We start from the raw sequence: 23,628 nt of genomic DNA, 5'->3' as shown, positions 1-23,628 counted from the left end.
TATTAAATATATATACAGTGCAGCTTTGCCGAGTGCCAGATCGGAGGCACTCGGCAAAGTCAACTCTTTGCCGAGTGCCGGACGGGCGGCACTCGGCAAATACCTCACTTTTTCCATTTCCCTTTTCCCAATTCATTTAATTTTTGTATTTATTGAAAATTGAGCTAGAAGTCACTCGAAAAAAGGAAAATAATGAATGAAAAAATTATATTCACGTTACTGAAGGATGCGTTGAGATTTTATCGAGAAAAAAATCAGAAATTTCAAACTTGTTGTCCATAAAACATGACGACAAACTTCATATCCAGTTATTTTAAAAATGTATAAAAAGCAATTATGGTTGGAAAATTATGAAATTTGTCGAGATGTAATGAAATCATATAGGAAAGCTATGATAAAAATATGACGAGGTTTCGTGAAAGTTAAAATATACTATGCTTACAAATTGAATGTTCTTCAAAGAGATATATGATTTCATGTGACACCCGATTAAGTGTTAAGCATCGTAGATGTCAAACTTTCATGAAATCTTATACAAATTTTATCACAATATCCTCACATGATAACATGACATCTCGACAAGTTTCATAATTTTCCGACCAAATTTATCTTTAATACAATTTAAACACGACTTGAACATAATTTAGTCGCCATGTTTTGTGAATAGTAGGTTAGAAATTTATGGTCCTTTCTTCGTTAAGGTCTCAAAGCATGCTCATTAACATGAATAACAATTTTTCACACATTTTTTCCACTATTAAAATGACCACGCAGTTCAAATTTGAAATATTCGAGAAATTCACTACAATGAAATAAATTATCGAAATATAGCAAACAGTTGGATAAAAGAACCTAAATTACATATCTTGTTCAGGAGACTATAGGAAGACAATACAAAAATTTTTAGAGAAAATAAAGAAAAAAAATTTGTATATTTTGCCGAGTGTCTGGTAGAAGCACTCGGCATAGGCTCTATTTGCCGAGTGTCTTGGACCAGGCACTCGGCAAACAATCACGGCGTGACCTACCGTTATATCCTGGCGCATGTTTGCCGAGTGCAAAACTTTGCCGAGTGCCAGGCACTCGGCAAAACTTTCTTTGCCGAGTGTTTTCCTTTACCGAGTGCTCGACACTCGGTAAAGGACTAATTCACCGTGTGTTTGTCTTTGCCGAGTGCGGCACTCGGCAAACAGTCTCTTTGCCGAGTGCCCGATATTTTGCACTCGGCAAAGTATGATGCACTCGGCAAAGGGCTGGTTTCCGGTAGTGGAAGTGGGCACGAGCAGATAAGCGAAGTCTATGCGGGAAAGAAGAGAGAATAAAAAATTACACTCATATGGACCCACAGATTTTTGAACAGTACTCCTCTATTCCAAAAATATTGTTCTTCCAGAAAATTCAGACACATTATTTGAGAAATGATCTTGTTGCCTCTAATTACTTATAGCAGTTGTAAGTAAAACTGCAGTTATTTATTTGGTTCTCTATATTCTTAATAATGTATATGCATTGTAACTAGAAAAAAGTAACATCTACTAAACATTTGCTTATAGTTCCATACGCTTCTATATACAATTATTTCTTAGTATTTGATATTCGCTTTAATTAGAGTGAGATTGGATCTCACTACAAGCTAAAAGAATTCTCTTTGTGGGATAAATTTAAATGCTAAATGAACATTTATTTAAGATGGAACGATTGTGTTAAAATTTAGGAAAAAGTCTACATAACCCTCCAATTATTCATGGTGGACTACTTCACCCCAAACTATCTACCCCCTGAATTTTCCAAAACCGATCAAATAACCCTCCCCAAGTGGTTTTGGACGTTGGTCTTGCTACAGTGGTGCGGTTTTATCTTTTTATTTTTTATTTATTTTTGCTAAATCTTTGAAAAATCATAGTAAATCACAGAAAAATCATAAAATAGAAAATCTAATTTTGTTGGACTCCGCATGAGTAGATCTAAACAGTGAAGATATAATATGGTATGCTTTAGTACAAAATTTTTGCTGTTTCTTTAGATCTATGCTTTTTTATAATTAATTCAAATAATTCATAGCTGCTGCTTCTATGGTCCAGTTGTGGTGAAATATTTATGGTTGGCAAATAAATTTCACCATAATTGGACCATAGAAGCTGCAGCTATGAATTATTTGAATTAATTATAAAAAATATAGATCTAAAGCTACAGTAAAAACTTTGTACTAAAGCATACCATATTATATCTTCACTGTTTAGATCTACTCATGTGGAGTCCAACAAAATTGAATTTTTTATAATTTTTCTATGATTTACTATAACTTTTCAAAGATTCAGCGAAAATAAATAATAAATAAAAAGATAAAACCGTGTCATTGTAGCAAAACCATCGTCCAAAACCATTTGGGAGGTTTATTTGACCAGTTTTAGAAAGTTTAGGGGTAGAATATTCGATTTTATAGTTTGGGAGGGAAGTAGTCCATTATAAATAGTTGGGGTTACGTAGATTTTTTTCTAAAATTTATATAGCTAGTCTTGCTTTAACTGTTGGAGGAGAGGCCTAAGCGGCCAGCGCGGTGGCATACGGATTGGAGCGATGCACAGGTCAGTGCGGTAGCCTTACGTTGTCACGTGTTGTGTAAAATGGATGGGATGCCCCCGCAGGATGTTTGTGGCAGTATGGGCAGTGTTTGCCATGTTGGTCGTTGCTGTCGCATTTTGTGTCCTTTTGTCTTTTTAATTAATGTATGTTGTCGCGGTTTCTCTGCCGGCGCTCTGACAGAAAAAAATACCAACTCTTGGGATGATGCATGCTCACTTGATTACTACCATCATCATGCTTACATAATTAACAGTTCTAATCTTGTTTAAAGAAAAGAAAAGAAACATGCAGTGGTGCATATTACTACTTCGGCGACGTGATTCACAACCAGCTATCAGGGAGGCCGATGTTCTGGAACCTGAATGAGTCGTCCCTCGAGTCCTTGCTGGCGATCCCCGGCCCGTCGTCGCCGTCGATCTCGTCGGCCTTAGCCTCCGCCACAGCGAGCGGCGACGGCAGCAGGAGCACCGGCAGCGGCGGCTTCTCGGCGTCCCCGGGCAGCGCCGCGGCCAGGTCGTGGTCCCACATGAGGAAGTGCAGCGTGATGGGGCGGAGCGCGTGGCGGTGCAGCGACAGCTTCTGGCTCAGCGACACGGTGTCAAAGCACTTGACGTCCCCGGCCGTGGACGCCATCCAGGGCAGCACCTTCTCGCCGCCCACGCGGGACACCACCAGCAGCTTCGACGCCGCGCGCGCAGCGCGGTGCAGCTCCAGGAGCCCCGACCGCGCCGACGCCGCGCCCGGCGTGCCCTCCTCCGCCACCGACGACACGTAGATGAACCCTTCCTCGGTGCGGCTGATGGCGAACCCCAGCCGCGTGTCGCCGGGGCGCAGCCGCAGCTCCAGCGCCGCCTCGCCCGCCGCCGCCGTGTACCACAGCCGCACGGCGCGCACCACGCCGATGTCCACGCCGTGGTAGTCCTCGAACCCGTACAGGCTCGCGTTCGCCATCCCCCCCAGGTCCGACAGCGAGCCCATGTTTACCGTCGACAGCGCCGTCTCGCCGGAGATCTTTGTCAGCAGCGCCTCCGTCTGCACGTTCATGAACACGATGGGCACGCCGGAGGCCTGCGACGACCGGAGCCACGCGTCGGCGCGCGCCAGGGTGTCCTCCAGGGTGTTGTACCGCGTGTTGGACACGTCCGTCGCCTTGGGCAGCAGCAGCAGGGACAGGAAGCAGCTCGCCTCCGGCACCAGGAGCAGCTCCCTCATCTTCTTCTCCCACGGGAACGGCTCGTACGCATGACCGATCTTCGCGTCGCGCAGTGCCGACAGCAACTTGCTGTTCTTGGAACCTTAATATATGCAGGGAATACCCACGTCAGCAAACAATTTCAGAGCGTATGAAGTGCGGCTGTGTACAGATTCCATCTGAAAACACTGCATATGGCAATTGTTTGAGCTCATGAGACCACCAGCCACTTGACAAATTATACTATGTCAATTTGCACCCTAGTTTAGAATGAGGACACAGGAAGTTGTGCAAAGAATCAACATAAGAATGCAATTATGGAACAGGCCTTGGATCTAGGATCAACAATTACTAAAATGCCAACAAGCTGACCACAAGTAATCTAGCAAAGGAGATGTAATCTTGGTATTTGGTGCTTTGACCTTCATAACGTGACCAAGCTCAAGACATGCTTGCAATTTGCACGCCGTGTTCTTGTTGCTACCACTGGTAGTTCGAAGATACAAAAGCCAAATTGCATACTTTCCGAACTGGCAATAATCTGCGACCCGGTAGAGCCTCTATCACGACCCTGATGTTTGGAAAGTGAGAGTTCGCCCTGTAACTAATATATAGGGCAATCTGTTTGTTATAATCTTAAATTTTAGACACATCTTCATTTCACTGTTACCTGCACTGACTGTCAAGTGTAGGAGCACACAAACAAAAGGACTGTTCTCTCAATGGATATGACGGGCATTTTATTTCCCCTGTAAGAAAGGGACTGACTAATGAATGTGAACTCCTGCCGAAGCAATATAAGCCGCCAATTAGGTATCATGGGTCCCAAGGTATTGTTATCATGCTCTAGAACTTAAAAGGGCTGGCAGAAAAGGCCACTACCTGCTTGCATTGTTGGACTTTCTGAGCTGAGAAAGCAACAAGAGGGAAAGGGACTTTCTCATGCCCAACTAGTTTCACAGGGGACAACAAGAACTTCAGAGTGGCAATTTGTTTCAAGTTTCTCTGTTTTATGGAAGGCATGAACTGCTCCTAGCAATAAAGAGAAGCAAACAAGATAATGTCCCGAGACAGATTGACAAGGTCATGTAGCTTCCAAGAGGATGACCTTATCTTTGTTTTATGAACTACAGAAAAAGGAGGAGACTTTTCGATGCTTAATCTAGCTGCTTACATCATTGAATCGTCGGAAATTACGATAACACATAATTTAATCCTAGGGTCCTTGTCGTGAGTACATGACCAACTTATCATTAAACGAAGGCAATAAGTGTAAGAGCCTGGGAAGTACTAGCATCCAACAAGGCCACGACAACTCCATGGCAAGCTAAAGGTTGTTGAGTAACTTAAAGAAAGAAGGAAAACGACTAGATTTCTCTCTTGCCTTCAACTTGTGCAACTTACAGTTAAACTGCTCATTTTTTAAAATATTGATGAATTACTAAATCTTTCTGAAATGCAGTGATTCAGTTAGAGAGATCACGTGGATATCGGATCTGTGAGTATTACACCTCCTAAGTTTTGGAAATCTTAGCGAGTGCTAGAAAGAGGGCTAATTTTAGGAATTTTTCTACCTGTACATTAAAAGAACTGCAGAATTCAACAAATACATACTATAACCGATCAGTGTAATTTTTTGTTACCTAATAAACCTAAAAATTTCGCTCAATTTCGCTTTAAAAAATTCCAGGGATGAACCGAGCACGGCAAGGCAAAGGAAGGAAAGCCCGTCTCACCATCGAGCTCGAAGCTCTCGCGGCTGGACCGGTCTCCGTCGATGGATCCGTCGCCGCCGCGCCGCCCGACCCGCCTCCCGGACGGCGGGCGGCCACTGCTCGCCGCCGAGGACGACGACCCGGACGCCGACCGGCTCAGCTGGTCCGCCTCCTCCCCGCTACCCGCGGAGGTCGAATCCCCGCGCTTGAAGGCCGACCTGAGCAGCCGGTGCATCTTGCTGCCGCCGCTCCTGGCCGGCGGCGGCGCCGGGCCGGCTTGGAGCTCGAACGGCATCACCGCCAGCGGCTCCGGTTCGTCGCTCGGCATGGCCGGAGGTTCTTGGTGGTTTCTTGGATATGGAATATGAAGATGGTGCGTGAGAAATGGAGGGAAGGTGCGGACAGAAGAGCAGAGTGGTGATGCACTTGTTTATATATACAAAATGGAAGGGGGAGGGGATAAAAGTCCTTCTTGGGATGTGTGATGCAGGAGTATTTGGAACCTTAATAACTATCTAAGGCATTTGATTGTGTTGTTAGAATGTCCTCGAAAGCTTGGCAATTGGCAAGGTATTTTTATCGATTTAGGGATGTTTGGATCCTAGTGCTGATTCCGTAAAGTGTTAAATCTTAACACTAGTGTATTCAAATATGTGAGTGCTAATGCTGTGGACTATTTAAAATTTTTAGTAAAGATATAAATGCTAATAGATGTTAAAGTTTAGCATTCAATTTTAATCCATCCAAGCAAGCCTTTAATTACTCTCTCTGCTTTCGCTGGACATGGATGTCATGTATCTCGCGAAGTACATGATTTTACTTCGCTACTTAGAAAACGAAATATAAGCTTGTATATTTGCTACTTTATTCTAAACAAGATGCTCCTTGTCTAATTGAAACAGCTATTCATAAGGATTTTGCAAACTAACTCTGTCAGACATTAACAGCCTCCAACAATACACAGCTGATTAGAGAAATGGTTCACAAGTAGTGGAGAATTATTTGGAGGAAAGAAACAGCCTGGCCGTTGGATGCTTATTCAACCGGCCAGAGCAATTGACTGACTGACCTTGACCGAGGTTTCAGTTAACTGGCATGTCGAGTAAAAGGGTCCAGTTTACATCAAGTATGTTCCAGTGGTGTTCTCCATGAGCCCTTTTGTTTCTCAACATGATCGGTACAAGTGCTGTCAGTTTCCATGGAATATCGGCCGCTTTCAATTGGTTTGTGCACGCGCATCTCCTTGTAGATTCTTGACTTTTGCGCCTAGAGACGAATTATTTTGTCTATATATCACAACTGCAAGACCTGCTGGGTGGGCCTTCCGTCGCGTGCAAGTCAACGGTGCATTGCATCTAGTCCCATATTTAATTTGGATGTAATTCTTGTACTTACCCACTAAAGTATAGCCGAAATTCAAGCAAATATCCACGATATTATTTGTGCCCAATGTTATGAGATGATTTTCAGGATAAATCTTGGGGCATATGTACGTCTTACACGGTCAATCAGCGTAATTATTGTGTATTGATGGTCAGAGAGGGAAAAATGTCTGACAATCAGCATACATTTTGAATCGGAAGAAGTAATTGTTTTAAACCCTACTAGCTTAGTGATCAATGCATTTTATCCAATACATAATTAGGAATCGGGATGAAATGCACACCTCAAATCTAGCCGAAATTCTTGGAGAAAGTGACATCAAGTTTCAGAAAGCTCAGCTTAAAGAGGACCAGCATGCTTGCTCTTGAGGAGTCGGCAAAGACTGTCAAACTTTGACATTCCAAGAATTCCGAGTTCCTGCGCTGCTAGTAAATTGCATGCTAACCTTGGAATCTCCAAAAGACTAATTGCAAGGGTCAACCGACCGGCCAATCAACACATGTAGCGTGACTTATGGTCCAAATCTGGCGTCTAGCTTAGACTTAAATGAACAAGATTGCTTACTTTGACCCTCTATACTCTGCCAAAAACATTTCATTTATTTGCAGCTACATTCGATAAAATCTCGGATTCGGAGAACCAATATTTTTTCCCAGAAATAGTAAGCCCCTTTAAACATGCAAGATAATCTGCTGCCACTTATTTGCCGCATCAAACGGAATTTTCAGCACAAATATTTCATTTGCAATGAACCAAAAGAGAGAAAAGAAAACACTCAATCCTAAATAAAAAGCAATTGCACACAAGGGACCTTAAAGACTACTTCCATCCTAACTTAGGCTGGGATATGTTAATTACCTTTAGTCGGGCTTGTAGGTGGCGAGTTCTTGAGCTTAGGAACGCTCTTCGATCGCTTCATCTTCCAATCCATGCCAATGAACTCAGCCTCTTGGAGTAGAGCCTAACTAATCACTGTTTTCTTTTATGTTCCTATACCTTAGGAATGAGTTGAACTGAAGCAATTCGTCTTGCAATTCCTAGCTTGGTATATCTGTTTTTTTACAAAGAAGGCTGGGGTCATGTAGTGCCAGTTTTTATTGTCTCAGAGGTGATCCACTGATCTTGTACCTTTGTATATACCAAGAAGTTTGCAATAGCAGAATGCCATTACTTCCAATGCAACTAGTTTGTCTGAAGTCTGAAGGAGAGACATCACAAAAAATAAAATAAACAATATAAAAATAAAAAAGTAATAAAAAAGAGAGTCTGAAGATGAGAGCTAGCTTGTTTCTACATTGCTCCAGCTTCCGACAGAAACGTATTGGAGTCACGGTTATCCGGCCGATAAGATCTACCAAAATTATTGATTTGTTTCCTTCACAGCCAAAATTGACTGGAAACCAGTAACTTACCACAAGGATGATGGAGACACGAGCGGGGTTTACAAGGACAAAATGATCTTCGGAGAATTTACATATCTGCTTTCTGACCCATGTCTTTTTCAGAGTCAAATTAGAAAGTATTACCAGATAATTATTGTAGAAAGAAACACTTTGTTATTCTAAAATCCAATCATGTATTCGACTAAGCATATTTGCCAAGCCAAATAGATCACATATTTTGGGGTCAACTGCACGCCTAGTTTTTTTTATTATCAAAACTTTCCAGTCTTACAGTCCAACCATTAGATTCACTACTAGACTATTTCAAATTGTAGCCCTACCAGTGATATGTTCTTGAAGAAGATGCAGTACGATGCAAAGTGTAACCCTGGTAAATGTGTTGGGTAGCGTAGAACTCAACTTCTGGCAACTAAAATGTCCACTTTATTGGTAGGATCTATAGCACCAAGATTCAGTCTCAAGTACAGTTTGCTAGTACTTATCATTTGTCAACATCACCTTTCGAACATCAAGGTCAATCATCAAAGTACACAGCTACTAGGATGGAAACAGTATGCTTCTAAGGAAGAGATGTAGCAAAACAAATTGCATTTGTTTTCTGATGTCGAAAACTGCGGTCTCCAATGATGGATATATAGTTATCTTTTCAGGACCAACCAATTCTACATCCTTAACATGCAGGCAACGTACCACAAAGTGGCCTTAGTTTGGTGTGCACCTTCTGCAAGTGGAAGGAATTTACAATCAGGCCAGCTGCAGAAGTTGTTAAACATACATGTTTAGTTGTTTCAAATTGTTTAGCAGCTTGGTGTGGTAGTAGTACACTGTATCAGGCGAGTGCTGAGAGCTTCTTAGTTCTTCGGGGGAAAAACACCAATATATAATTGAGAGACCAGAATCCAATACTGGTAAAGACTGCAAAGTCAACAACAGGTATGGACTAGCCAACTTCCTCGAAGGAAATGAGCCAACTTCCACTGGGATTTGCCTTGGGAATTGCAGGTAGATGCAAGATCCCTCGTGGAATGCTGGAACCACTGAATCTTCAATTTAGGAGCATAACTCGGTGATTTTTTTATATAAAAAAAACGATGTCAGGAGAAGCAATTTCAGTATTGTAGAAGAAACCTATGGGTGCAGATATGTTAAGGCGAAAAAGAGAGAATCTATGAGGCCTTCTGGCTATGTTATTTTTCAGCTTACTTTACTGTATCATGGATTGACTAATATCCTTTGCATGTCATGTCAACAACTTCTATCTAGGGACAATATCAGTACTTTCTATTCTAGAACAACTTAATTGGTTTCCAATGGAAGTTGTTATATTCACTAAATATTATAAGAATTACTATTGTTTTCATTTGAAAACCAAGTCTCATTGTCGTCCTACTTGGAGCTCAAGTCAGGCAGAAATATTGAACTGAGGCACTTGCTATTCTTTTGACACATTGCTTTCCAGGTTTTCAGCAGGGAGCAAAGGATATTCTTGCATCGTTCGGAGAGGGCTTGAGCCTACCTTGAAAGATCCACTTATATGGAACTTTGGAGGGAGGCCAACTTTGGATTTTGTGCAACTAGAAGATTCACTTGAAAGAGGGAAGAAACAAGGGGCTCTTCTTGGTTGATCCCCCAGACCATATCGGTTCTAGATTTCCTCCTCGATCAGCCTGCTTTCCCACCACATGTCAATTTGAATAATTAGTTGTTCAAAGAAACTCTACCATATCTCGAACACCAATGATCTATTGAAAGGGCATGCAAATGGTAGGATATGAACATGAACAAGAGCAGCTCATCTGACGAGAGAAAAAATATTTCTGCTTGTGCTAGGTCCCCTATGGTTCACTGATTGCTTCCAGAATTAAACTGCTTGTCTGACTGGAGTGTACAATAGATTAGTAATAATGCAGTAATACTATGGCTTTAGGCATAAAAAGTCTTCCACAACGTGTAGGAAAATTATTGAGCACAGATTTCGTGAATGATGAGCCGAAGTAAAAAATAAACAGGAATGCTTTACCAGGGAGTAAAGGTTTTTCTTACACGCCATATCGTGTTTAGATTTCAAAGCAACCAAGAATTAGCAAAACCACATCCAGAGGCAACTCGGCATGCTCTGTTCTGCTGTATACTAATAGAATTACTGGGGTGTGGCCTACTACATGAAGCAGGCTTGCTTCTGGACATGATAGCCACACTGGTTCCAGATTTTCTGCCACCAGCATTTTCTTACAGGAACAAGTACAGTGCAGTCAATGTATGTATTTCACGTTCGTGCTGGGGACAAGTACAGTATGCAAACAGAAAATGCTGTAGGTATTACCTGAAGGGAAGGATTCTTAATGACTGCACTATATCACATGATCAGATAAAAAATAAGGCAGTCGAGAGAAAATTACAATGTATATGAGTTAAATATTCCTGTAGACCTTCTCATCTTTACTCCCAAGAATCCCAGCCATTCAGTTTGCAGATATGGCAGGAGTAATCAGAAACTCCGACTACCAGAAACGACATGGTACAACATCATTCCTAGGAGGACATACAACATGTCGCCTTGGATGCAGGGGGTGGCTCCTGACCAGGGACAATAATTTTGGTTCCTTTCAGTAGACTTGAACTTCCACTAGAATCAGACTCCTCGTTGGCAACAAGGTTTTTCTTGCTGACAATCCGGTAAATCTCTGTCAGGATAGTTGTGAAGGCGCTCTCAACATTGACAGCCTCAAGGGCAGAGGTCTCCATGAAGAAAAGTTTCTCACGCTCAGCAAACTCCTTAGCATCCTCCGTTGGCACGGCACGAAGCGTGCCTAGATCGGATTTGTTACCAATAAGCATGATAACGATGTTATTATCTGCATGGCCACGTAGTTCGTCAAGCCACCTAGCCACATGATCAAAGGACTGGCGCTTGGTTATGTCATATACTAACATAGCTCCAACTGCACCTCTGTAGTAGGCACTTGTTACAGCTCGATACCTATTACCACAATAAGCAAAAGTTTAGATAGTAACAGCATGAATGTTTGCATAATGAGATGGCATAGATGAACTAAGAGACACTCGCTCCACTTCCTTCTATCTCATGCTTTACTAGGAGTGAAAGATGTGACTCTTTCATTTATCTTTGATAATATGTAGAATCTTGAGAACAGATACAACTAACTCTTTCTAGTGTCACTAGCCCATTTAGCATTGACTAAGTATCTTTGTTCAATGCTCATTAACATTGAAGACAGATAATCCAAGAGACAACTGAATTCAACTATATGAAAACATACACAACTTTTATAGGGACATTTGGTCATCATGCTCTTTTTCTTATTTATGTAGGAAAAGCTAAATACCAAATAAAATAGGATGAAGAGAGAGCAGCCAACAAAATCATGTCTTTATTCAAAATTTAAAAGTTCAAAGGTATTGAACACATAACTGCGTGTGCAATTAGGTTCGCATTATTCTGATTAAATTTTACCTATTTGCTCTGTAATATCAAGGTTATCAACTACAGGTATGATTAGTTCCTTGCTGAGCTTAGACATAGCTCAGTTGGAAATACTAGTGCATATCAGGTAGCGTTGGATCATTATAAACTACAGGTATGTTTTGTTCCATATTTGCCGAGGATCAATATTTGGTTAGTTGCCTTGATGGCAAGCTGCGTTTCCTGCTTGAGCAATTATACTGGAATTTGAGGAATAAACTAACTTTCCACATGACGCTAAGGGGGAGCTAATTTGACTCTTCACCGAGAACAATGATTTTCCTGCCGGTACAAGCTTGGTACTATTGGAAGTTTGTCCCTTCTAGGCTTTTCCAAACACCTAAACTATCTAAGCAAGGCTAGCAAATCACTGGCCTAAAATTTAAATGTACCTTTACATGAATACAAGATCTGCAGTGCGGTATGAAAAACACATGTACATTCAGGAAAGTATTTTTTACCCATCTTATACTAGTTGCTTTCAAGCCCCCTAATTCCAGCTGCTGAAAGCATAAAACTAATATTTTCTGTAAATTTTTACCGCCTGCTTCCAGTACTTGTTAAATTCTATTCAGTGTGAGTGTGACCTATTTATCTCGTCAACATACCATTATATCCAAAGCAAGAAATTCAGATGATGATAAAACCTCTTTTCCAACCGTTTCTCCAAATTATCATTGTAATTCCGGAACATACATATATGTAAGAAACAACGATTGTTTGGTAGTTTATATATGTAAGAAAAAAATTGTTGTATAGTCATATATGTAAGAAACAGACAACAAAGGCATTGATTGAGATAGTGCGGGGCCAATGGTTGTGGTCCAACATCAAAACATGAAATCTTGAATTGCAGCTAACTCAAACACCATCCAATTATGTTTATGAACTACCTATCCATCTGCATCACCAGGGACAGAACCCAAAAGGTGAATATTATGTAGACTTGTACCTAACCTTTACTTACTAAAAGGATGCATTTTGTTATGCGTATCTTTGTCCATAACTAAATCACAAATAGCATCGGTATAGCAGATAAATTTTTCATTGCATACGGTACTTTACCACACAGCAGAGCAACATCATCACTTATTGGATCAAGATGGAATTTTTTTTCTCTATGCTTATCTATTTTAACTTGGAAAAGATGGATCCATCATTTGATCGATTGATTACCAACCTCTCCTGTCCGGCGGTGTCCCAGATCTGCGCCTTGACGGTGCGCTTGTCGATGTTGAGGGTGCGGGTCTGGAACTCGACCCCGATGGTGGCCTTGGAGTCGAGGTTGAACTCGTTGCGGGCGAAGCGCGCGAGCAGCTGCGACTTGCCCACCGCGGAGTCGCCGATGAGCACCACCTTGAAGACGTAGTCGATCCTCTGCCCCAGCTCCCCGTGGCTCCCGCCCCGAGACATCTCCTCGCCCCGCCCTCTCCCCTTTCGCCCCAACCTCACAGATGGACGCGATTCTTCTGGCCTTGTCACTCTCTAGGATTCTTTTCTCCTATCCAAGTACGATGCCCGACCTCCCTCGATCAATGATCAATCCAGCTAGGATCTTGGCGTCAAGAGCGGGGGTTTCTTGATTTCTACTTTAGGATCACAAGGTTGGAGAAAAGGAGGAGCAGGCGGAGTCTGATTGTTATCGGGAGTAGAAGCTGTCAAACGGTTCGATTGATTAATGTTAAAATAGGGCAGGTGTTGAAGGGATCAACAGCGGTCAGAGGGAGGGCACGAGGTAGTCGAAGAGAAGATGTGAAGAAATGGAATGGCACTACGTAGGTAGGACCTCGACCATGTTCGGCCGTCAACGCCCCTCCTCTCCTCTCTCCCCTCGAGAAATGCTCTAAGGCTCCATTTGGATGTCATGTTTCAGCCGTCAGCTGACGTGTAGAGATACCACTCATATCATATTTATTTTCACATTTTCCGTTGGATTCGGACACGGATACCTATCAGATGCAGATACAAATACAAATTGTGATATGAATATATATATCAAATACAAAACGATACGGATACAGATAATGTCGATCACGAATATTTTCTCGGATTTGGAGTAAAAGCAATAACACTCTCTCTTTGTATATATAAAAAATTCTTTCTACGCTCGTTTGTAACTACTTCCACGTATGTATCACCTGTTGTAGAACGTATCTGACCCCATAAAGGGTATATACGAGGTGTATGTGATTATACTGGACCATCTGTGATGGTATATATATTGGGTATATGACCATATATGAAGTATGTAATATACTTATTTTTATATACTAGTACTAAGGTATAATTATGATATATTTAAAAAAATAGAGATGCTTTCAAAATTTTTCCTACGCAACCTTTTGAAGTATCTTAGAATTAGTATATGAACGTACTCAAAGTGATAAATGAGTATATGGATATACACACGGTGGTACCGATGGTGAGAGTAGCTATAAGCGAGTGTAGATAAAACTTATCATATATATATATATATATATATATCAGTTGTTGTAATTATTTATCCACTCGATGAGCATAAATTCTAACTAGTTTGTGGTGAAATAAAATTATACGATACTTGAACGAAAAGCCTAAGATATATATACCGAATAAAATCAACCATCTTAATAGATGTTTAATTGAAAATATTGAATTTAGATTAGATAGAAAAATACTTTAGAAAAAACTTGCACTCACTTCACTTACGGCATCTCCATTGCTGATTTCGACTTCTTAAATCCACCTGTACCGAACAAAGTTAACTTTGGTTCGCTACCTCCAGCGTTAGCATCGAAGCATGGACCGAGAAGCATATTAAAATATTCTCTCTCCCCATGCATTCTTTCTCCTCTCGCAGTAGCAAACTGCGCTCAGGGTGTGCAGGAATATATGAATTTATTCGGCTGGGTGCAAGTGGGATGCAGATAGCCAACTGAGAGTTCGGCGCGTCTGTAAACTTTAATTTTTACTGAAACAACCACGATTCGACTGCTACAATGTTAACGGTTCGATTGGAACAGCCCATGATTCGCTTTTCACGCACACTAGAGCTGCCCTTACTAGTCTGAAATCTTTTCAAATTTTATTCTCATGGAACAAGTCTATTTTAACTATCAAACTAATGCTAGAGTTAGAATTTAGTTCTCGAACTAAAAGACTAGGAACAAATAAGATCCAACTCTAAATAGAGCGTTAATAGATAGATTATATTTTTAGAAAAATTTTGGTGCAAGTTTTATAATTTTTTGAATGGATTAGTTCTAATTTTTTAGAGATTAAACTAGATTTTTGTTAATATATATTTAATATAATACAACAATCCGAACCTAATATCCGACTTCACTATCTGGATTATCCGACTGGATATCCATTATCGGACGGATACTACTGTTCTTGCATCCGAATCTGATATTCGAAAAAAATATCCAAATTCGATCAACATGGGTCTAATTTTCAACCCTCGGCTCTAAAATTGTTCTAAAATAACAAGCTTGAACTATGCAGTTTAATGCCTGCAGCCGCAATTGCTATGCCAGCATATGCATATGCTAAAATATGGGAAGTTGCTTAGGTTCTATTATGTGATGGACATTACGGTCTAATTCTGTCCCAACATGACTGCTTATATTTTTTTAATTTATTCCACAAAGGAATAGCATGATTGTTTATTGATGATAAACAGTTACGGAGCCAACAGTCTGGCGAGCTATGGCGGCCGCCAGACCTGCCGCTGGCGGGAACTGTGTTCGGCATTGTACCATGGTGATTCGCCATAGGTAAGTTTTCATCCTGGCTACGCCAAACTGCTGATAAACAACGATAAGGGAACTATTATATCTTAGTTAATTTCAAAATATATTTGGGAGATTTGATTCTGCTCACCATCTGGTGTAATCAGAGTTGTATAGCGGTGGGTTCTAATTATACGGTAACCAATTACAGAGGTCCATAACCAAACAAAAACAAAAGCTATCGAAATCGCTTTACACTGTGAGCTGATTACGTTACAAAACAACAAACCAAACACCTCAGGCTATCTCCACCGGCATCCGGTAAAACGACCTGTTCGCTATTTTGGGGAACACTGTAGCGTCCTCCATCGCTCCAGCGGTAACCGCTATGCGGTGCGGTAAAATGGAGCACCACCTCTCCGTCCCGCACAGAGGATGCGTCCTCCATCCCGGTCGCGGGGCCCGCATCTTCGCCAGCTTCCGCGCGGGCGCGGGAGAGGCGACGGGCGGAGGGCGCCGGGGCGGAGGGGCGCGGGATGGCAGGCGCGGGGCAGGGGCGGCGCGGGACGGTGGGCGGCGCGGGCGCGGGAGGGCGCCGGGCGCGGCAGGGGAGCGGCGGGCGGCGCGGCAGGGGAGCGGCGGCCGGCGCAGGAGGCGGAGGAGGGAGGGGCGCGGGGGAGGAGGGGCGGCAGGGGAGGCGCGGAGGAGGAGGGGCGCGGAGCGGCAGGGGGGCGGCGCGCGCGGAGGCGGAGGGGGCGCCGGGCGCGGAGGGGGGGCGGAGGAGGAGGGGGCGCCGGGTGCAGAGGGGCGCGGAGGGGGAGGGGGCGGCGGGCGGCGGAGGAGGATGGGCGGGCGGAGGAGGGGGGGCGGCGGAGGAGGAGGGGCGGGCGGAGGAGGCGGGGCGGGCGGAGGAGGGGCGGGCGGCGGAGGAGGGGGGGAGGAGGGGCCGAGGAGGGGCGGGCGGAGGCGGAGGCGCGGGCGGAGGTGGAGGAGGGAGGCGGAGGAGGGAGGCGGAAGGGCGGAGGAGGGAGGCGCGGAGGCGGAGGGCGGAGGGGGAGGGGGCGCCGGGCGCGGAGGGGGGGCGGAGGAGGAGGGGGCGGAGGGGAGGGGGCGGCGGGCGCGGAGGAGGAGGGGGCGGAGGAGGAGGGGCGCGGAGGGGGAGGGGGCGGCGGGCGGCGGAGGAGGATGGGCGGGCGGAGGAGGAGGGGGGCGGCGGAGGAGGAGGGGCGGGCGGAGGAGGGGCGGGCGGCGGAGGAGGGGGGAGGAGGGGCCGAGGAGGGGCGGGCGGAGGCGGAGGCGCGGGCGGAGGCGGAGGAGGGAGGCGGAGGAGGGAGGCGGAAGGGCGGCGGAGGCGGAGGAGGGAGGCGCGGAGGCGGAGGGGGAGGGGGCGGCGGGCGGCGGAGGAGGAGGGGGGGCGGGGCGGAGGAGGAGGGGCGGGGCGGAGGGGCGCGGGAGGCACGGCGGTTGGGGGTTGGGGAAAGAGCAGTTGGAAGATAGGATAGAAAATTGAGATTGTGGGGTATAGAGGATGTTGATAGAGGATGTTGTTGGAGTAAAAATTGGTATAGAGAATGAAGTTGATATGGAGGATGGAAATAGGGGATGGAATTTAGAGGATATCGATAGCGCTGGTTTCTGTTACTAGTACTTTTACCACTCTTTGGCCTGAACCAAACAACACCTCATTAGATGTGATTGTGTAAATATGTCTATTTTTGAAAAAAAATTAAATCATCAAAGTAGTTGTTTGATATAATTTGAAGTAAACTACACAAAACTACACTTAGGATGAAAACTGCACAGCATTACACTTTTAGAATGAACCACAATTTTACTAAACCAATTCTCAAAGGTACACTTTTATTGTGGTCTCATTGTCGTAAAGCGCACATTATAACAATTTCTGGCACAAATTTACACTTCTATTATCACTTAATTTCACAAAAGTACACTTTTGGAAACATGTAATGGCAACAAAAGTGTAGCTCTGTGACCCTAAAATCTTGTACAAGTGTAGCTTGACCATACAAAACGGCAATGCAAGTGTACTCCTGTGATATAAACAGAGGGGAACAAGTAGTTCCATGAAATAGCCCCAGAAAGTGTAGTTTTGCTACAGTTTTCAGTGTGGTGTAGTTTTATGAGATTTTTCTATAATACTACTTTTATGAAATTTTACTATAGTGCTACGGAACGGTGTAATCCGGTGAGGAATATATAATCACGCAAGTATTTGACATCCAAATCAAACTATCAACTTGTAGGGAGCATGATAATTTGTACCTCTACAGCAGCATCCATTGGGCCAATAATTTATAGATGAATTCATATACCAATTATCAGAGGAAGACATCTAAACACGACAAGAGTTCAAGAGGTGCATGTTTGACAGTGCCGGTATGATTGAATATCATTGAGACCATCACTCCAGAAGTAATGCAGTAATCTCTGCCTATGAAGTATGAAGTATCAGATAACAATCATATATGCATATTTCAGCTGGTTAGCAAATCTCTACTTACGGATGCAAGTGGGTACCCAATAGTATTTTTTGGATTAACTAATTAATTAATTACGCTGCATGCTACTCTAGTATATTTCTCCTCTCAAATTATTTACACAAAATACCATTCTAGTTCATTTTATCAACATTTTAGGTCGACCCAACCACCCAAAATATATATAATTTGCATCCCTATCTATACTATCTGAAGGCAAACCATCAATCAGTTTCAACATTTAAAAACTTCTACATATCACACATGTTTGGACCCACTAGTGTTGCTAAAATGAAATAAAATTGGAACAATCTTCATATTCTGACAAGATAGAACCCTTGCATTAATTTTCTGGCTTATTCTTACCAAATATCTCCAAAATAATAACAATCAAAGTTGAATAATCAGGAAAATAGTCATCCATAAAGAAAGCGATACATCACAGTTTGAAACCTATCTACAATTCAACACAGGTGTATTTGAAAATACATGCAACACTAAACAAAGAAAAAAGCTGCAGCAGAAACCCCAGAAGCCTTAGATCTGTGGCAATACAAGTTATATCCTGAGGAAGTGAACTTCTTGGCTTTTCTGCTGATGAACAAAAACTTTCAATGCCATTAGTGATATCCTCTAACCAACTGTTAGTTCTGTGAGCAAAAATGCAGCAAAAATTGGTGCCTTACATCTCCCCCCCAGATGAACTCGCTTGCATCAGTAGTATGCTTTCCTTGGATTGTTCTGCAAAATGGCAAAAGCTTTAGGAAAAGAGAAAATAACTGAAAGCTCACAAAAGCAGGTAACAGCAGCCAGTATACCAGTGGGTTTGGCCTATAACGGTAGCCAAGCATCATTCGCTTCTTGTATTGCTCGTAGATGTCATCTTCAGATGTGACCTCACCAGGCTGGACAGCGCCAACACCAAGATGATCCTTCTTCACATCTCCAGCCATAATGGGATCTGCACGGCCTCTTCTCTCACTACCAAGACCCTCACCTGCAGAATAAACTATAATTAACACCTAGAAGCAGGATGATGTACATCACCACTAATTGCCTGCCTATACGACTGACATAAAAGTTCCACCGGGGCAGGAATGTTGACAATTGATGCATGCAACACAATCCTGACCTCCCATAAAATAGTTTCTTTCTTGTGTTTGGGGTTGAGGACTTTTCTGACTTTTTTAATGAAATTAAAAGTTTGCTGGATGAACATCACAAAAGCATCAATAGATAGGAGACAGGCAGAGCAAGCAGATAGGAAACAGATAAAAAAGGAATAAAGGCGATGCAAATCCGATGGGTGTTGTACTACTGTTGTCTTAAATTTAAACATCAACCAGCCTCCCAAACATCCAGGATTTCTTGACTTTATTCTTTACTGCTTAAAAAGGTTCTGTTTTAAAGAAAATTGAATCTGAGTATCTGACCAAGCAAGATTTTTTTAAGAACAAAAACTGACAAGGTTTTACCAGATAATCTGTTATTGAAAATGATGCCATTTAGAATTCAACGACTAACCTTCCCGCCAGCCCATCTTAGATAGAAGTTTGTGCCCAATATTGTCTGCTTGAATCTTAGCCTTCTCAGCAGCTTCTTTGGTAGCCTTTTGTGCTTCAGCATCATTACAACGTGCCATGAACTTTTCAAGTTCTTCTGGAGGTATAAAATCACCCATGTGGTGTCCCTTCTTAGGAGGACCTGCAAAAGAAGAATTAGATGCCTGGAATAAATATTGAAGTCTCTACATTCTCCCACTATAGCAAATGTACCTTGAAGGGAAGGAGGTGGCGGCATTTCATCTTTTGACTGCCTTGGTGGTCTCTTCCGTTCTTCCTGTGCAGCCTTCTTCATGTAGAATTCCATCAATGCTACAGGATCCGAGGGCACAGACGTATCACCTGCTACAAATGATCTAGCATTGAGCACAAATAATAATAAAAAAAGTTCAAGTTTGTAATGGTATTTACTTCTCAAGCAAACTAGAAATCATAGAGATAACATGCAGTTGAAGAGACTTGGATCAGTTTCAAACTCAACAAAACTATTAGCAACCAGGGGAACACAGTCAATAAACATAGAGAAAGTTGCCAAATAATATTAGAGAAGGATAATGAAACTATGTATATATTACCATAACTAGATGAGCTTCCTTGGGAAGAACTACCCTCGTATGCCCCATATAAAGCTGATGCAGGTGTTTGATAGCTAGGCTTTTGTTCAAATGAGCTTCTGTGCAGACCAACTGGTGCTTTGGAGCTTGCAATGTTTGCTGCAAGAGTAAGAGTATACAGCATCAAGATTTGCACATAAGTTTAAAATAGAGAAAAACATACAGAAAATTTAAGCCACCAACCATTTCTTGATGCTTCAGCCTCCTTTGACTGGGCAAGAATCTTTTCCTCTTCAGCAAGGCGAAACTCATAATATTTGTAGTCTGGACAGTGCTTGTCAAATAGAAACCTGAAGAAAACCCAAGATTTAAATCAATTGTTAAAAATCAGATTTCAGAATATGAAAGGAAAAGTGGAAGACATGGTAATCTAATGATCATCTCCAATTAAGAAAAACCACCACACAAAACAGATGCTGTTGATCAGAAATAAGCAGCGCAGCCATACTTGAATGGTGTATCTCCAGGATTCCTCTGCCGTGTAATATTCTCAAATTGTCTCCCATTTTTGGCAACAAAGCTTGCTAATTTGTCAGCAACTTGCCTCACTGTCATATCATTTGGTGGTGGTGGGGCTGCATGTCACTTAAAGAACTGATTAATATCAAGCGCATGACAAGGCAATGCAAATTGCTGCAGCAGAGTGCCACACTCCAACTCTTTCAATCAACATCCTTCCCAGCAATGCTGACACACTTAATCTATAAGCTGCATACATAAGAAGAAAACCGGAACCTTCACAACTTTCTGCTTCCAGTAGCAACTGATATGAATGCAGATACTGAGAGAAAGATGTTTCTTTTATAAGCCTAACAATGCATGCATCAAGTACAATAGGAGAGTCCACACCTCACATCACCTTGGTGCAATGGCAAGCAATTTTCACGGTTACTTTGTAAAGGATTATTACAGAAATATTAATAAGTGAATTTCACCATGGATATACATTGCAATCTAATGCTATCAAGACTCATTTTCATTGTTTAAGTGTATCATTTCAACACTGCTGGGGCATTTTTGGATGTTAGAGCATTTCAAAATCAGAGTTTCTGAAAATTGTACTTCTTAAATAGGGGGAATAAACTATGTTTTGTGGAAACAAGAACCTTTTACAGTATTTAGGAAAACCATGATAAGTTTGATGGTTTGCAGAGGGGTGTTTTCCTTCATGAACAGATATATATTATATAATCTAGTCACCACAGGAAAATTAAATAAAGCTTTCATGCATACATAATATTTGGTTGTAGTTGGCTTTGATATAACAAAAAACTTTACATATATGTGGTAGATCAGAATAGGCTAAATTTTTAACAACCCAAAATGAATGTACCCAAAACAGCACAGCATTGTATAGTGCATCATATTAGGGAAATTTACTAACAATACATCATGTAATAACTAATAAGGTGGGCAAATGCTAACACTAATGCCAAGAGAGAGCAGAACATGAGGCATCCTTCATTTTGAGAAAAGAAGTGGTGATAGTTGGTTTTCTAAAAACTCCAAAAATACCATGGATGCAATACTACAGTTTGTAAAACATGTAACCAAACACTTAAGAGTTTTGTATGCTAGGTATATCTTAGAATCATATGAAACTATGAAAAATATTTGATATCCAAGCAGGGCCTTTGCTGATTGATTCCACTAGAAACAATATGCAATACAACTAGTTTCTAGTTTTAACACAGCGTAATAAATGACATACAAACTATATAGTTGGTTAACTCCACTATTAGTATGCATGCAATTCTGTTTGCAGCTAGATGCCGGGACAACATCCTCAAAGGCATGGAAAACCATATGCTGAGGATTTTGCATAAAAGAACGGATAATAACATCGTCTGTAATCGTACTTTTATCCCAAGGTAAAAACCTTATACCTTTTTTTTTTGTTCTCATCGAAACCTTAGATACGTCACATACAAGTAAAATGATGTGCATGAAATTCATTGAGATAATCTAAAATCACACAAACCACACAATGACACAACTAAATTCAAAGGTTAAACAGCCTCATTGCTTGTAAAGAAAATGTTAATGTATCGTTGATGTTCAAGAGCACAACATTGAACTAAACGTCTTATGACATGGATAATTGTATTCAATCATCAGATGGCAAGTAGAAACAACAGAATGCCAATAAATCCAAGAAAGGTAGCTCTGTAACACTAAAAAGTTAATACTATAGCAGCAACAAATGAATAAATGATTACCAACAGCCCCGGTCGGGGCAACCACCGCAGGAGTATCAGCTTTCACAGATTTCTGGCGCTTGGCGGGCTCCTCCCTGTCAACATCTGCCGCATCCTCATCTTCATCTTCGGGCGTGAAAACAGGCGCGATTGCGACCTTGGCCTTCTTGAGGCTGAAGGCCAGCTTGCCGCCCGTGGTGACCGGCCCGGCCTTCTTCAGCTCAAACGGACTCTTGTTCGCCGCCACAGCAAACCCCTGCTTGGGGTTCGCAGGCTTGGGCGCCGCCGATGAGGCTGCGGCCCCGGCGGCAGCGGCCTTCTCCTGCACCTGCTGCATCTGCTTGAACCTCTCCATGAAGGAGCCGTCGTTGGCGAAGAGCCCCTTATCCATGGCTTGGCAGATGCACCCCTCTGCAGCCCTTGCCGCGTCAAATAGCTACAATTCTTTGAAACTCCAATTAATCAACAACCACTGCACAAAAGAAAAAAAAATCCACCAACGCTCTCTACCGATCGAAATGGATCCAGAACCCTAGAGTCGGTTTCACGCATCAAACCAACTTGCCCTCTTCCAAAAATATGAACCCCTAATGTCCCAAAAACAGAGCTACGAATCCCAGATCGATGCGCGAGGGCTCGAATCGCGGGGATCGGATCGACCGTGGGGCGGGGGAATTTACCTGGTACGGTGCAGAGGAAAGTTTCGTGCTCCACGGCGATGGATGGGGATCGATCGAGAATAAAAATATGACGGTCGGTGGATACCGATTCCTTCGGCTTCCGCGTGCGCTGCGCGGAACCGGGCCCTGGTTTATTGGGTTTTGGGTCCCGGGCGGGCCGAGAGTCTATTGGAAGTTTGGAACCACGCAAATATAGGGCCGGGCCGTTTAGCCTCGATGGTTGTTGGGCCGACCATGCGTCCACATTCCGAAATTCGTACCAGGAAAATGTTTGGTGGAAATCTTTCGGTGTAAACGTACAAATCCTCTAAAAACATAGTTAACAGTATTAAAAAATTTATCATGTACTTTTGTCGTATTGGGATATCAACAGAATCTAGAAAATTCATTCCAAAATGAAAAATTTTATGTGCATGTGCACCATACTTGAAATTTATCAGTTTCGTCATTTGCGGCAAAGTACATCTATAGATGCACTATAAATATGTCTCATAACATTAACATTTTAAATATATTTTTAAAATATTTTTTTCACATAAAAATGATGAAATAGTTTATCCCATATATTAAGTGTTGTGGTCTGTTATTGGTAGGATGCAAAAA

At 42.5% G+C, this 23,628-nt stretch overlaps 3 protein-coding genes across 4 annotated transcripts; all 3 read right to left on the bottom strand.

The window, feature by feature from the left end:
• Positions 1–2,762: 2,762 nt before the first annotated feature.
• LOC112879754 lies at positions 2,763–5,985 on the bottom strand. The gene is made up of 2 exons (XM_025944134.1): positions 5,512–5,985; positions 2,763–3,878 (listed from the first exon to the last, which is right to left on the bottom strand). Exons 1-2 carry the CDS (start codon positions 5,816–5,818, stop codon positions 2,905–2,907), a joined length of 1,281 nt encoding a protein of 426 aa, XP_025799919.1. The 5' UTR covers positions 5,819–5,985; the 3' UTR covers positions 2,763–2,904.
• A 4,586-nt stretch (positions 5,986–10,571) lies between these two features.
• LOC112882715 (ras-related protein RGP1) lies at positions 10,572–13,609 on the bottom strand. Its single transcript, XM_025947841.1, has 2 exons — positions 12,941–13,609; positions 10,572–11,256 (listed from the first exon to the last, which is right to left on the bottom strand). Exons 1-2 carry the CDS (start codon positions 13,171–13,173, stop codon positions 10,809–10,811), a joined length of 681 nt encoding a protein of 226 aa, XP_025803626.1. The 5' UTR covers positions 13,174–13,609; the 3' UTR covers positions 10,572–10,808.
• Positions 13,610–18,290: 4,681 nt separating this feature from the next.
• Positions 18,291–23,007, bottom strand: LOC112880336 (SURP and G-patch domain-containing protein 1-like protein). 2 transcript variants are annotated; one of them, XM_025944895.1, is made up of 8 exons: positions 22,367–23,007; positions 20,596–20,722; positions 20,331–20,437; positions 20,109–20,246; positions 19,747–19,878; positions 19,496–19,675; positions 18,790–18,968; positions 18,291–18,712 (listed from the first exon to the last, which is right to left on the bottom strand). In XM_025944895.1, exons 1-8 carry the CDS (start codon positions 22,734–22,736, stop codon positions 18,686–18,688), a joined length of 1,260 nt encoding a protein of 419 aa, XP_025800680.1. In that variant the 5' UTR covers positions 22,737–23,007; the 3' UTR covers positions 18,291–18,685. The 2 variants fall into 2 exon arrangements, with proteins under 2 accessions (XP_025800680.1, XP_025800681.1); XM_025944896.1 differs by having other exon boundaries at positions 19,747–19,875; positions 22,367–23,005.
• Positions 23,008–23,628: the final 621 nt, after the last annotated feature.

This window comes from Panicum hallii, chromosome 2, assembly GCF_002211085.1.
Source record: "Panicum hallii strain FIL2 chromosome 2, PHallii_v3.1, whole genome shotgun sequence".
NCBI classification, from domain to species: Eukaryota; Viridiplantae; Streptophyta; class Magnoliopsida; order Poales; family Poaceae; genus Panicum; species Panicum hallii.
Note: the sequence above shows the minus strand (reverse complement) of the source record. Positions and strands in the feature narration are given on the sequence as shown.

Coding starts and splice junctions, on each gene's coding strand:
- LOC112879754 (XM_025944134.1), bottom strand. CDS start 5,818: ATGCCGAGCGACGAACCGGAGCCGCTGGCGGTGATGCCGTTCGAGCTC. Junction 3,879..5,511: donor CGAGAGCTTCGAGCTCGATG/GTGAGACGGGCT, acceptor GCATATATTAAG/GTTCCAAGAACAGCAAGTTG.
- LOC112882715 (XM_025947841.1), bottom strand. CDS start 13,173: ATGTCTCGGGGCGGGAGCCACGGGGAGCTGGGGCAGAGGATCGACTAC. Junction 11,257..12,940: donor GACACCGCCGGACAGGAGAG/GTTGGTAATCAA, acceptor TTGTGGTAATAG/GTATCGAGCTGTAACAAGTG.
- LOC112880336 (XM_025944895.1), bottom strand. CDS start 22,736: ATGGATAAGGGGCTCTTCGCCAACGACGGCTCCTTCATGGAGAGGTTC. Junction 20,438..20,595: donor CCTGGAGATACACCATTCAA/GTATGGCTGCGC, acceptor GGTTTTCTTCAG/GTTTCTATTTGACAAGCACT. Junction 20,247..20,330: donor GGCTGAAGCATCAAGAAATG/GTTGGTGGCTTA, acceptor TTACTCTTGCAG/CAAACATTGCAAGCTCCAAA.